The sequence below is a fragment of the Alligator sinensis genome, unplaced genomic scaffold, assembly GCF_000455745.1.
Source record: "Alligator sinensis unplaced genomic scaffold, ASM45574v1 scaffold1286_1, whole genome shotgun sequence".
Taxonomy (NCBI): domain Eukaryota; kingdom Metazoa; phylum Chordata; order Crocodylia; family Alligatoridae; genus Alligator; species Alligator sinensis.
This window is the reverse complement of record NW_005842606.1, coordinates 757394-772783: the sequence shown is the minus strand read 5'-3', so window position 1 is coordinate 772783 and position 15390 is coordinate 757394. Positions and strand designations below refer to the sequence as shown.

At 38.9% G+C, this 15390-nt stretch overlaps 1 protein-coding gene across 36 annotated transcripts in view; it reads right to left on the bottom strand.

Moving 5' to 3' along the window:
• Window positions 1–15390, bottom strand: part of ABI3BP (ABI family member 3 binding protein) — a 342180-nt gene that overhangs the window by 93164 nt on the left and 233626 nt on the right. For 27 of the 36 annotated variants that reach the window (XM_006033054.1, XM_006033038.2, XM_006033050.2 and 24 more), the window contains 8 exons: window positions 13466–13513; window positions 12845–12919; window positions 11314–11361; window positions 10551–10628; window positions 9673–9747; window positions 7261–7308; window positions 6630–6704; window positions 4212–4304 (listed from right to left, as the gene is read on the bottom strand). In XM_006033054.1, the coding sequence (XP_006033116.1) occupies window positions 4212–4304; window positions 6630–6704; window positions 7261–7308; window positions 9673–9747; window positions 10551–10628; window positions 11314–11361; window positions 12845–12919; window positions 13466–13513 (540 nt within the window). Of the gene's footprint in view, window positions 1–4211; window positions 4305–6629; window positions 6705–7239; window positions 7309–9672; window positions 9748–10550; window positions 10629–11313; window positions 11362–12844; window positions 12920–13465; window positions 13514–15390 lie in introns of all 36 variants that reach the window. The other 9 variants (XM_006033060.2, XM_025214796.1, XM_006033065.2 and 6 more) reach the window with 7 other exon arrangements.

The following is a 15390-nucleotide window of genomic DNA, read 5'->3' as shown; positions in this document are numbered from 1 at the left end:
TCCTGGCTTGGCAGATGCTTTGGGTTTACTAGGAATTAAGTGTTTTTCACTTGAAGCTGAAATTTAAAAAAAACCATAAAGAGTATGGAAAATGATTGCCAAGGAACACGTTGCAATCACTGCCCAAAAGGAGTATGGGCTTGCTTGTCTGCAATTAGGCAAGCCATATATAAGCATGGATGAAAATCAAGCAGTGTGAGCATTGAAGAAGGAGGAAACACACAGCAATATGTTCTGGTCCATATGTAAGCAATATTGTGAATTTTACCTGGTTGGGTTAGTCATCCCAATTTTACCAGAATGTCCAGCTTTGGGTGAAGCAGAGGAGAGAATGGTTATAAAAAATAGATGCAGCATATGATGAAATATAGGGCCTGAGCATGCTAGTCTCAGAAAAGACAATTTGGACACTAGTTGCTCAAATTCTATTGAGAGATTTTCTCACATAACTCGCAAATGTGTGCATCTTTGAATAGAATTTGATACCATATGATCTTCCTGACATTCCTCCACAAGTGTTTAAAGTTACTCAAATCTGAGTAATTCTCTATGCTACTCAGTTCAAAATTCTTTCCTTGCAGGAAGTAGTCTGATGAAGAAGATGTTCATAAACAGATAGCACTTGTGGCCTATATACCTGGGGGTCTATGATGCTCACTGGTGTCAAATCTCTTAGAAAAGGAAGAAAAAGAATGGCCTTAGAGAAGGCCAATCAACCCCTGCCTGGAAGTTTGGCTATCTAAAGCAATTCAAATAAGACATGAGACAAGTTCACATTCTGGAGAATCTTTTCCCCATTTGCATAGGATCTCAAAGTGTAGAGTCGCAAACACCTATCAAATGACTGCTAATGCATACTTTAGGTATTCATCCTTTGGCTCTTTCAGCCAACAAAGGGAACACTGTTTTGTAAAAAATAAGATAATAGGACGAGTTTTTCATTTTTGAAGCAAACAGCATAATTCAGAGATTAATCTACATATATTACTGAGAAAGAGACCGGGTTAATTTACAGATATTACTGATAAACCTTAGCCAATTTCTGATGACAATGTAGATTAGCAATTAAGACTATTAGATGCTTCTAGTGATTAATGCACTTTCCTACAAGAAGCATCCATTTTTGTTCTAAAACAAACAGATTTTTTTCTCTAGTACAAATTGCGTTTCTTCCCCTAGTCCTGAATTAAGAGTTTCATTAAGTTCATTCAGATGCTTTCCTAATCATAGGGCACATCTACACATGATGCTATGTCACCATAGCAATGTATTATGGCAAAGTAGTGTCCACAGGCATCTACACGTGACCATCAGCTATTTCGCCATAGCGACACGCTCCCCTGGTATAGCATGCTGCTATGGTGAAGTAACTGCTAAAAATAACGATGCACCTCACATACAACACAGCACAGGCTGTTACTGCGCCATGATTTAGTACTTCCAAAAGGACTTAGTACTAAATTATGGTACAGTAACAATGTTGCCATAGCAACACATGTAGATGTGCCCATAGCCTAACACTGAAATTCAGAAAAAAAGATATTGTGGTTGATTATTTAAACACTCACTGAGCTCCTTCCTCAAGAGGGGAGATTGGGAGTCAATGAAGGTGATGGGAGAGATGGGTCTGAATTGCTGCTTGGAGCTGTGAAGATATTGTACCCAATCTGTTTTGATTTTTGAATGGACTATGACTATAGTTTTTTAAATTATCTCATATGAAATTGTGTAATGGGCTCAGAGTCTGGCATAGGATCAGGAAAAAAATTAATATGTCCCTTCTGTAAAAGTTTTTTGAACTGAATTTATGAGTACCAGGATATAGTCTGACCTATTTGGAATTCAATTTCTAGACATCTGAAATAATATCTATACACACGTCTGTTCTATGAACAACCTGTATTCTTATTTAAAAAAAAAATCTCATAAAATCATGATCCAGAGTATGGTTGTCAAACTTCTGAGGAGCTGAGAGCTGCACACCATGTGGGCCACTCCATCCCCACTACTTTGTGCCAATACCCCATGCTGTGCTGGCCCCTCCTGCCATGCCATGTGTGCCCTCCCTTCTTTCACCCTGTGCCATACAGTGGGAGACCTCTGAAAGTGAAGTTTAGCCATATTGTCAGTCATAGCTAGAAAGGATCCATCCTTTTAGGCTAGGGACAGACATTACACATAAACCAGTTTAAGTGATCAGAAACTGGTTTAAACCTGTAACAGAGCAGATGTTCAATGCACGTAAACCAATTTAAAAATGTCTGAAACCGGTTTGAGATAAACCTGGTTAAATGTAATATCAGACTTAACTGATTTGGGTCAAACCAGTTTATGCAATGTCTGTCCCAGACCCCTTCCTGGTTTAAGTTAAACCAGACTCCCCCAGCATCCTGGCATGTGCTCCTGGCTGGGTTCTCTAGTCCACAGCAGAGCTCCCCTCTATTCCCTCGTCGGAGCTCCGGCAGAGACTGCAGGCGTCTGCCTGGGTTCCTCCTGCTCCCCCACTCCTTCCCTCACCAGTCCCTGCTCAAGCAGGGATTGCCCCCTCCCCTCTACCTTATACAGACACCTCTCAGCATTAGCTAGCATACCACATTCTGGCTATGGTCCATGTTGTGGTAGATGGGACAAAGGCAGACTGGACTGTGTCCTTTTTGGAGCTAATCAACAGGTAGCTGGTAATGTCCCTCCTTGGAATGTTTCCTTTCTTGGAAAAAGTTGTTTAAGAAGAGCTTGAGCTAGTGAGAGGGGATTTGTTTTCTGATGGTGTGTTAAATGCTGCTAACAATGCTGATAAATGCTCTGTGATCATGGTGGGGGAAGGGGACCCTCCCTAATCAGAGCATCCTGCCAGGGCTTAGCTATGCCCCCCTCAGCTCAGCACTTTAGAAGGGAAGGGAGGGCTGCTCTAGTACCCTCTGGCTTCTAGCCTAAACCACTTCAGGAATTTGCCTGCATTTCTGGGGTGTCTTTGTGGTTACAAACCGGTTTAGTCTAGCCAGGTTAGAGTAACCTGCAAAGATTGAATCAATTCAGACTCAGGCTTTTTGACTGTCTGTCCCAAGTCTTATTCTATTGTAGAGTTGAAGAGACTAACAACATAAAGAATGTCAAAGGCTTTGATTAAAACACTTCTTCATTTCCACACTGTGCTAGCAAGCAGACAGAAATGATTTATAAGTTAAACTGTGTATTTTGAAAATTAAAATGTGATGGGCATATAAAGAAGAGAACTGAACCATGAGTCTGATGAAATAAAGATTCACCAAAGCCTGGAATGACCTCAAGTTTGTTCCTGATTTTGCTGGGTGATGAGATGGGGAGGCTAAGAGGCTGGTTGTTTCAAAGAAGGTCTCAGAGACGCTAGATTTTTATTAAAATAGGAACTATGGATGAAGTAGGATATGCCACCTCAGAGGCAGTTACAACAGTTTTTGTGCCCTGGGCAGTTGTGTCAGCTAGCTAGCAGCAGCAACAGCTGCTAATCATGCATCCCTTCTAAGTATTACTGTCTTGTTTCCAGAGTTTGAGAAATAATGGAAAGATACAATAGCATTCATTTTTAAGAAGCTAACTAACTATGAATGGATAATGAGAAGTAGCTGTATTCTTGGAGGCAAGCTGGAAAGGCACACTTCTAAGACTGGAATAGAAATCTAGAACAGTAGTTTTCAACCTGTTGTCCATGGACCCCTGGAAGTCCACAGATTATGTCTAATGGGTCTGTGAAAGATGAATATGAATAATTACAGTTATAATTCAAAGAGGTATGCACCTCCATTCAAAATGTTTTGGCGTCTGCAAATGAAAAAAGATTGAAAACCACTGATCTAGAGAGTACAATAACCCCAGGCAGATGTTATCCAACAGTTACTAAAGGTTAATTATAGTATGTGGTCCTTCTAATAGGAGAAAGGTAGGATATACGACTACTATTTTTTCCCAGAAATACACGAAACTGAAGTAGATTCCTTTTCCTTCATGTCTTTTCAAGCTCAAAGATTCAGGCTGGGGTAGAAAATGAAGTGCTGCGGCCTGAAAGATGAACAGCAAAACAAAACTCTGTGTTCAATGCCAAAGGACAAGTGTGCATTTAGAAGCAAAGAAAAGGCTGATTAGTTCTTATAGCATGAAATAAGCTTCTCTTTGGAATATCTTCCATGATGAGAATGAAAACAGCGGGGTGATTATTAATTGAATTACATTATTACCAAGCGCTGCCTTTGTTTGTTCAGGAGTTATAGTAGTGACTGGTTCTTGGAGGGATGGAATGATTTCGGCTGGAAAAAAATTGGAGATAAATTCTGAAAGAGATGAACAAGGTATATATAAACTATATCAGCTCAGGGGGTGTTTTATAATTGTAGCAGGCATTTTCTCTCAAAGATTTGCATGGCATTAGAGGTTTTATTCCAGAGAACTTCAGGACTGGTTTTCTAAAAAAAATGTTTAAACAAAGATTAAAGCAGCTTGATGGCACTACACTCAAATATGTTGTTTTCTATTGGAGTGAAAATTTTCCTTAGTAGGTTTTCTTTATAAATACAGGCTACAAAATTCAGGTCTAGATGTAGGTTTTCCTAAAAGGTGAAAAACAATATGAACTAGGGTCTTGGTTTAGACCTATCTTAGTATATTATTGTGTGTGCAAGGATGATATAGGCTGACTTTTTCATATGCCTGAACAATTAAATGTATATCTTCATTTTCCACGGCATACCTAATAATAAGTATATTTCAGTGGCTGTTACAATAGTTTCTGATCAGGTGCCTTAAAATTAGAACTGGTCAATATATTTCATTGTGTGGAAGAGTTTTCTCACCTAAAAGTGAGACTCAAAATTGGAATTTACTTGAGAAAATGTGGATTTTGATGAAAAATATTGGTTTTCCTACAGCAAATTTGCAAGCGTAATTTTTCTTCTGAATTTATTTGCAGGACTTAGAGATGCATCCAAAATGTTTAAAGTCAATTTATCCATTTGGAATGAAAACTGTCATCTTATTTTTGGCTTAAAATGTTGTTATACTGGAAAACAGACATAATGTCTAAAGTAAAAGAACATTTTTCTTTCTTTCTGAAATATTGATTCAGACAGAGTGCAATAAGGTTCTACTGTATGTTTCTTTTTCTACAGAAAAGCAGAGGCATAACTATATAGACATTGGATTTATGGTGCAATATAACCTGCCTGCCATGTGATAACCCTAGGTAACCTGCCTGCATTTTACCAGTTACATTTTATCGCCAGTTCTACATTCCTCTGTCCCCCACCCCCAACCTGGCTCACACCTATTGTCTCTCATTCCCTCAGATCCTCGCTGCCATGCATTTGCATTTTCACGGACCTGCATTTTACATATTGGCTTTTATTCTACCCAAAATAGCACACTTTGGCTGCCAGCCAGGCTAAAAGTGCCCAACCTGGCACCACTGCTGTCCTGGGAGGCCCTCAGAACCCCAGGGAAGGCTGCTAGGGCAACCTCCCCTACCCCACCTGGGGCAATTTGCCGTGTGCCAGAGTGCACATGCAGGGCAGTGTCTGGGGACAAATAGCAGTGCACAAATATGTCCCACAGTGAATGTGCACCCTGCACATGCAAACTTATGGGGATGTACCTTCTGGGTGTATCTACACATGCATATTAATGCACAGCAATAAACTGTGGCACATACTGTGCTGGAGTTTATTGCTCCCAAGCATCATGCGTACAGATGCACCCAGGACCACAATGCATTGAGCCAGGTTGGAGCAGCCCCAGCTGGCAGGGGGCCCAGAGGTTCAGCATTAGGTGACATCCAGAGAAGGCTGCTACAGCACAATGAAACAGGTCACTGGCACCATGTACTGCATCTGGGAATGGCTGTGTGGTCTGGCCCAGGATTTAAAGTACCTTCTGTGTCCGATGGTACCCCCAAAGTGTGGTGAAGTGCCAGGTATTGCATATCCAGTCCAGGTGGTGAGCATGGTACTAGCATGCACACCTGGTTTAACTCTCAGTGTACACCACTCTACTCCCCTGTTTTACTTGCTCTAGGACCCCACTCACTTCTAGATGTCCCAATACAATGTGTTCTTTTACGTTCATTTTGGCAGTCATGTGAATCTGGCACATCAAAATATTTGTCTGCTTAATTACTGTTTCAGCAGGTTGCCAACATTTTCCCTAGGAACACAGCTGAGAAAGGGATAGAAATAATCTTTAAAAGTTAATTCTTCAACTGAACCTGAATGAAATCTCATGGCACAAAAAACACACACACATACACTTTTGTAGTCCAAGGGCTTTCTCCCAATATTCATGGTTTACTGCAAACAATGGAAGTGTTTTTCACATCTACCTTACACATATCTTTTCTAATTAAATTTATGAAGCAGCTTTGTTTAGGGATCACTGCCACTTTCCCTCATGGAAACATTTGTACCAGGCACTGAAAAATGCAATTAAAATCTTGTTGCTTTTGTCAGACTGATTCCCTAAGTGCAGTGACATGGAAGCTTCAGTTATAAAAAATGTTACTGGTATTTTTATTGTTGCCATAAATTAAATCTATTTTAAACAGTCTGTTATAGAAGAGATGGTAACATATGAACCTCATCAGCATGATGAAATGCAAAATCATTTACCAGGTTTGGTCTGTGGTACGTCTAGGGTAGGTGATGGTTTAGGCTTGGAAGGAACATACTGAGTCTCTTTTGGAGCTGAAAGAAAGAACCTATTGTAAGCACTGAAAGTTTCCACGCACTGGTATTGCATGTAATGAGCCTGTATTAGAGAAATGACTTTTTTTACATGGATAATGAAGAAGTCTGAACATCAGATTCACACAGGAGTTTAAAATAAAAAGGCCTTACATGTGAAAGCATCTGAAAAATGATCAAGCAAGTAAGATCCTGTTCGGAGCTAAGCTGAACAAGAATGAAGAGAACTGTAAATATAGACAGATGTGACTGCAGGATGGTTGAGATATTTCCATCACACCTTATAGCTGCAATGCGCAGGGCAGTCTCTTCATGCATGCTTAAATCCTAGAGATATCAATGAAATTATGATGTATGCATGAACTGAAGCAAGGTTTTTCCTGTGAAGAAATCAGAGCAGCTAAGAATCTCCAGTTTCAAATGGTAGGAGAAGCTACAACGCAAAGCAGAATGAAGTTTAATGGTAAAAAAGCAATGGTGTGTGAGTAATGGCATAATCTTGGTCCATGGAAGAGAAGTGGGGAAAATGACCAACCTTTAAAGGTAACATCTTTACCTAATGTTGGCTTTGGTTGTTCAGTTGTAATTGCAATAGGTGCCAAAACTGTACCAAAACACAAAAATGTATACAACATTAATCATAAGAATTACCTAAAAGGTAGAATAATTCCCTTTAAAATTATCAAGAACCTTTGAATAATAAAAGTTTGCTCTCAGTTGTCAATGTATATTTAATTAATACACATTAATTCAAGTCAATTAATGGGCGGAGTAGTACAAGCACACCGGCTCAGCATTTGATAAGGACCTCCTAGGTTAATAATTTGAATTCTCATGCTATGTATTTTAGAAGCCAGGCTCTGCCCTCAGCTGCATTGCCCTCACCTGCATGCTTCAACATGTGGATCTTCCTTAGAAGCATCTAGAGTCAATCTAGAGCTGTGCTCATATATAAGGGCATAAGATAGTCCTTAAAGTTTGATCGATTTTTTCTTTAAAATATTTTGATAGTCTTTAAAAGAAAAAAGTGACTCCAATTTCTCTTTTGAAACAAATTATTTTTAAAAAAATTGACCTGACTCCCCTTTCTTATAGGTGTGTCGTTGCTGAAAAGTAAGACTGTTTATGCCCCACAAAAATCCTGCCATATGTAAATCCAAGGACATACATCTGATAATTACCCTCACAATCCTTTCAATCATCCACCTACACATGTTAAGAGGTCTGCTGCCCCTATCACCAACATTTTTAAAAATCTGTTTACAGGTCAAAACTGCAAATACAACACAGTGGCCTTTTTAAGTGAAATAAGAAACTTCAAAAGAAGAAGAGGCTGAAAACTCTTAGGTAAGCATCAGTTTTGGCCTCTTCCATTCAATGTTGTGATGCTACTGAACATAGCTGTTCAGTAATAGCTAAAAGACATCACTGAAGTGATAACATTGAAATAAAAATGACTGCAAAGGGAAAAAACATGGCAAAAATCATGTACTGTTGAGTTACTGTGAAGTGTTTTTATCTGGATTTTGCTTCTGATAGTGGAAGCAAGACATAGCAACTTTCAGCATAAAACTATTTCTACTATGCAACTGCTGCTTCAGTAGCAGTACCACACTAGGAGGGATTGAGTCTTAGGGCATTTATACACATGCTCTGGGAGTGAGGTTGGGGGGGGGGAGGGGGAGGGGGTGCTTTAATTAGAGCAGCTCTGAGAGCACCTGGAGCACTGCAGGCACCTGAAGCATCATATGTATTAGCATCCCCGTGCTGAAAAATGGTAGCGGGGGTGTTTTAACTAAAGCTCATCAAAAGAGGTTTAGTTAAAGTGCCACTACCACCACATTTCAGCAAGGGGACACTGATATAAGTGATGAGGAACTCTACTGGAGCGTAGTAATTACCATCCAGTAATTATCACAGATTTTATTAATCAAGTCTGCTCATCGGAGCAGCCTCGCTGCACATGTATAGGTGCCCTTAAAGACTGAATAATCGCTTTGGCTTTTTAGCATGCAAAGTATTAGCTAGTGCCTGTGGATGCCAAATTAATTGCCCAAGAATCAGTAAGGGCAATAACCTGGAAGGAAGTGTTCTGTGAGCTTTAAATCTAGTTAAAGTAAGCATCAATTATCAGCTTGGTGTCTGGTATTGTATTAGCGTTAAACCTGGTGGATTGCTCCTTTGAGCATTCAAGTAATGAGTATTGCTGGGTGCAATAGCAGCTCTGTACTACTCCCCACTTTGCTCTATGGGCAACTGAGCATAAATCAGAGAAGCATGAACACTGGGATTGAGGTTAAAAACCACCTTTGTTGTTCCCTCACATCTCATGAATCCTCAGCTGTTCTAGAGAATCTGAAGTGACACACACACACATGAAGTCTCCAAATACTTGGAATTGCTTCTTTTCATTTAGAATTAATTTATAATTCTGTTCTGCAATAATTTGGATACATACTTTTTTTTAGCTACTTTGCCTTTTCAAAAGTCCTTTTTATGTTAATGAAAATTTCTAAAGCACCCAGATTTTCTTTTCTAGAAAACATAAGGAGATATTCTCTTCTCATTTCAGTTGAACTTCAAGAAGTTTGTCAATCTTATTGGAACCTAAAGTGACTTTGTGGGAAGTCAAATAATAGGAATTGCCCACCAGGCAATGTGTACTCCATAAAAACGTAAAAATAAAGCTTCTTAACATTTTTCAGAATGTGGTATTTCATCTTATTTAGCAACAGGTTCCCTAAAGTTCTTTAACCATTCATTTCCTAACACCAGAAAAAGTAATCATAACGTCTCTGTGAAATTCATCTGAAGACATCAAATGTGACATAGTAAATGGCAGCTACTTTGCATCACAGCACTGGTAATAGATTAGCTTTAAAACACTCTTGTCTATTAAGGAATAACAGCTAAACAAACAAACAAACAACCCCTTGATACTAGGACAGCAAAACAATGACAGAATTACCAGTTTTTGCCTGTGGTACATCTGGGCTGGATGTTGTTTTAGGTTTCAGTGGGACACGTCGAGTCTCTTTGGGACCTGCAAGGAGAAGCAGAGTTGTAAAGTCAGACAGATAGACTGCCAGGGGAGGTTTCTTTAGATTTTCCAGAAGGAAAATTGACACTTTCCCAGAGACAATTTTGCAAACCTGTATCTTCCACTGAAATAATATGGATAGAAATTTCCCAACTCTAATACTGGCCCTTAAGGTGCCATTTAAACCCATTTAAACTACAGCAGAGGTTAGGGACTGAAGTGCTCTTGCAAACCAGGGTAGGCCTTTAAGACTGTTACTCCTCCTACTCTTGTATAGCTAAAGATCTCCATTTCTTCCTTCTCCCATTGCTCCTAACCATATTTGCTGTATTTTCTAAGTACCTATTGCCCTCTTAAGTCAGCTTAGCCCCAAAATACCTCCAGTCAAACAACAGAAGCAGCAAAAACATGAAAATTCAGAGTTCACATTTAGATGGGTTGTTTGGGTTTTTATTTAGGTAGTGTTTTTTCTGGAATTTTGCCAGTTGCTATTAGATGAAGTAGTCTCTTGAAACTATAGATGTAGGACAACTGATTAAAAAACATCTTACCTAGCCTATGGAAATAGAGACAAATATCTTCCTATGTGCTAGGACACAAAAAAATAAAATTATCTGCTGTTATAAATTGAATCACTGTGCATTTACTATTATGTGTGACTATTTATTAGCATTATCTTGTTCCCTGACAGCTGTCAAGCAGAGGCTTGGTAGAATACATTTCTCCTTGTGCCATGCAGAGCCCAACAGTTCATGGTGAGAATGTTAGAAAACGAAGAACTTCACCGTACTGAGATACAGACTCACCAGCTTTGGTTGGTGGCGCTCCTGGGCTGGGTACTGTTTTGGAAGGTTTGGAGTATACACGCCGTGCATCTTTAGGAGCTGAAAGAAAGAACCTGATTTAAATATCATTAAGAATGAGACCCTGATGCCAGCCATAGCACAGTGTGCCTCAGAACCTGCAATGGGGATAGGATCATTTTTGCATATGTAATTGTTTACAAGCCAAGTGGTGCACAGGAGTCTGAAGAGAAGCAGCAGCAGTGTGTGGAAAAGCATCAAATAAGCAAGGTCCTGGTCTTGTATTGAACAGAGCTTTTAAAATAACAATAAAAGAGGTAGTTTGAAACCAAAAGGAAAAGACAGAATGAGAGGATGATGGAGCTATTTAATGTTGTGGTAGAATGATTCACAGCTGTGTGTGTGATAGGTCAAAGGCTGAGCGAAAAAGGCCTGCAACAGACCTATACTCTCTCCAAAGATCGCTTAAGTCTCTTAAATTTGAGGGTTTGAGTAGGACTTAAGTAATGTATAGTCCTTTTATGGACACTCCACAACATGGTGAATTTCAACCATTACTATATTCCTATGAATAAAACAAAGAAGGCAACAAACAGACTTGAGAGTCAAATTACAAATGCACAAGAAAGGCAAAAGTGAAAAGTAAAGATGGGAATTGTGAGAGAAAAGTAATGGAGTGATTGTGAATGAATTATATTCTCTTATCTTGACTATTCTGTTAAGAGGGAAAAATATATATGACTATTCAATCTGAAAACTGCTTTACCTAGTGTTGCCTTTGGTTTTTCAGTTCTAAATGTAATGGGTTCCAGCACTGCATTAAAATAATGAAAAATAAAAACAAATAGCACAATAATCATAGGAAATATTTAATTAAAATTCATCTTAGCCTTATTTGCAAAGGATATTTTAAAAACAGACTTGATTATCTTGTAGATTAATTAGATCTCACTTGAAGCACTTTTGTGGACTTGACCTTAGATGTGCATATTCAATTCTCACTGAGACAGTATGCAACTATCACCTAACAAAATGGTATTCACATCTTACTGTTCACCCATGAATTAGATTCAAATCAGTTACTCAAAGTAGAGCTGGGCTGCCTTCCCTAGGTACTTTGAGTAGATAACACTAAAGTATTATGCATTAAGACTTGCACTGTGCCCTGTCTGGTCCTGCATGGATATGTAAGGGGGGCAGGGGGAGTGGGGCAGGCAAAAAAAGAATCCAGTCTCCCCCTAAAAGTGCTAAACTTAGGTATTATACAAATCCAAGAGCAGTATCTACTCTTGGCATGAACAGGGTTAATAGGAAGAGGCAGGGTGAGGGCAATTCCATAGCCCTCACCGCCTCCCAAGTGACTGGCAGAGGTAGATATCCATAAGAGTAGTCCATATAGCATCTACCTAATGTGTACTACAATGACTGTGCTTCTCTGAGATGCAGTGTCTCACAGAATATCTGCTGGGATCCTGCATCTCAAAGCCACTTCCAACACAAGGCAGTACCTACAAGGTATGCCAGGTTCTAAATACAAGTCTAGGGTCTTTTGTAACCAATTACAGGGATATTTCATGTGGCTTTTAGAATTAACTTGGTGTGAATTTCTAGCTGCTTTACATTTGGATTTTGAAGCCTGTAGACAACAGATCTTTCATTTCTTACATAAATTGATTTTATAAATGAATATAACACAAATGGACTACATAAAACAAAGGCCTTGTGTAGAATGGGTTGCTGAAATATGAATGATGAAAAAATAAAGGCTGTTAGTAGTGCCTTCTCCTTCATAACAAATTAATGTTCACACCTATACCTCTTTTATCCCAGAAAACAGTTCTAAACAAAGATGTCACAAAAAATAAACCTTAGATGAGCTAGCAAATAGACAGAACCGAAAACAGGGAGAAGACCCATACAGTCACTACAGATACATCACTGAAGGCTTAACTATAGATAATTTTACATTTTCTATGCAAGATACTCAGCTGTGAAAGTGACAGGTTGAAAAAAATGACCCCCAAGCCATAGATCAATAAAATTAACTTACTGGGAAGTTTTACAATTACATAGAGAATATATCACCAAGTGGTGAGGGTGGTACTTCCCCGTGGGACCATTTGCTGGTAATGGATTAGGTCTTTTAAGAAATGCTCCAAGACAAATTCAAGACATGCAAATAAAACTCACTTGTTGTAGGTGTATCATGTATTACACATAGGTGAAACACCAAATTGACTGTGGTTGAGTTAATGAAACACGCACCTCAGTTTGAGGAGCTGCAAAATGGTATTTACCAGGTTTGGTTGATAGCATCTCTGGGCTCTGCGTTGCTTTAGGTTTGGAAGGAACACGTCGTGTTTCTTTTGGAGCTGAAATAAAGAACTCAATTATTAAAACAGTTTTCCAGCCATCTCTGGCTAACATTAGGCATGATACACACAGACAAAACATGCCTCTGGGCCCCACTGGAGTAACAAATATCCTTTGTGAGTAATAAAGAAGAATGAAAGTTGGGTATGCAAAGGAATTTAAAAGGAAAAGGAGTTGTGCTGATGGACATTCTCTGTAAGAAAACCAAATAAAGCAATGGTGGGACTGCTTGCCAGTTTTGGAGCTGAGTGTAAAAAACCCCAAAATGACACTATCATGAACACAAAGATGGCTGCAGAAAGACAGGGCTGCTTTCAACTTTTCTAGAAGCAAACTGTTTCACCAGAACTGCGTTCCTGTGAAGGAAAAGCAAGGTGGATATGAATTTTTAGTGCAAAATGGCAAAGACACCTAGAGTACTAATAAAAAGAAAGTCAATGGTGAAAAGTAATGGTGGAGGAGCATACTCAGCCAGAAGCTATGGTGTAAACATCATGAACAAGAAGGAAAAACAAGTGTGGGAATCCCCTCAGAAATGTGATTACCTATTGCAGTCTTTGGTCGTTCTGTTCTAAGTGTAATACGATCCAGGACTATATTGAAAACAAGAAATGTAAAAGGATTAATGAAAAAAAGGGAATAATTCCATTAAAATGTATCTAAGTCTTGTAATTATGCTTTCAATTGTCTACCAGCAATTAGTCAATTTACACAAATTATTATATTCCAGATAATCTACATTAAATCTTTATAATAGACAATTAGGACCTAAACAGTTGAGGGGGAAAATAGTTCCCTAAAGCACAAGCCAATATTTTTCAAGAATCTCCCTATGGTCTTAAAAGAATGCCTACATTTACTTCAACCCTAAGCCAGGAAATTGGAGCTCATACCTTGCAGCTTTTTCCTGAGACATATATTTGATATGAAATTTGTAAATACAACTGGCTTTGGAAACCCTCTTTTTTGTCCATATTGTTAGAATTAGTTATTTGTGCATTGGGCAACATGAATATCACAGGCCACATATTAGCTCTACCTTGCATGCAGTTAAAGGTGAAACAGAACACCTGCTTTTCACTCTGTTTTCCAGTTTTATGTGCAACAGGTACTTGTGGTCCTAAGACTCAATCATTATTGCAGTCCTCCCCAAAGAAATGCAAAGGCACAACAAAAGTGACACCTCTTCCTATGCTAACTGTTCTTTATGGGTAATACCAAGAAAATGAGATGGTGAGACAGATAGACATCAGTTCAGAAATAACATTCTGTATCTTAGTGCAGCTCACAGAAATGATGATCAGTACATAACTGAAAATTATAATAAAATGCTTACAAGGGATATACAATCTTCTCAGTTTTGTGATGCTAATTAACACTATTTTTCGTCTGAGGAGGACAGATGAATGCAAGTGTAATTAAAGACGGGAGAAAGACATTGCCAATATATATATTCAATTAAATAAAAGTTTTATGTGAACTTGGAAGTTGCAGAGAGTCTTTCTGCAAACAGCTACAATGATTTCAGGATTTTAAAAGTCACTCTGTAGCTCAGGTTGGATTTTTTCAAAGCAGATCGTGATTAGTAAGGGCTTTATTTTGAAGCCCACTAACATGGCACAGTGAATCTATCCACTTGGCTGGGCACTCATTAGTAAGTTAAGCTGTGTGCACTTATGAGCATGACTGTCTATTGACAGTGTCTTGAATACCCCTGTGGAATAACTGTTGACTTTTCTGACTACCACTAATTTTTATTGAATTTAGATTTATTGACAATATAAATAAATACTAAATGCAGAGTATCATTGAAAATTGAATGGTTATATATATTGATACTGTAAGTCCAGTTAAATATTAACTGTTGATTTGGTAATTTACTCACTCTTCCAGAAAAGACTAAGAGATATAACAATTAGCAATAGTAGAAGCCATAAAGTTGTCTTTCTTTTTAGCAGTTCAGTAAGCAAAATTTATTTGGTAATATCTTTTACTTGATAGTAAAATTAACTCTATAGTTGGGACAGATGTACAAGATTTGGGGCACAAAATGCCCTTCATCAGGTCTGAGAAAGTCTAAACTATGTATTTAATAATGATGCAAAACAATTTGAAGAAATCTACAAATACATCTCCAACATACCAGATATTCAGGTAAAAGTACAATGAGATCTGATACAATATGTGCATGGCAGGAGGTGTGACGGTGAGATTGAGCATCAAATCCCATCGTGCCTTATTGCTGGCACAGAAGGAGCCCAGGCTCCTCCTGCACTGGCAAATAGACAGCTTCTGCAGTGAGCAGCCCCCTTCAGCTGATGGGGCTCCCAGCTATGGGGGTGCACCATGAGCTCCTGCAGATGGAAGCCCTGTCAGCTAATCCATGCTCCCTGCTGTGGGACTACATTTCACCCCCATTGCTGGAAGCCCTGTCAGCTGAGGGGTCTCCCCGATGCAGGAGCTTGATACT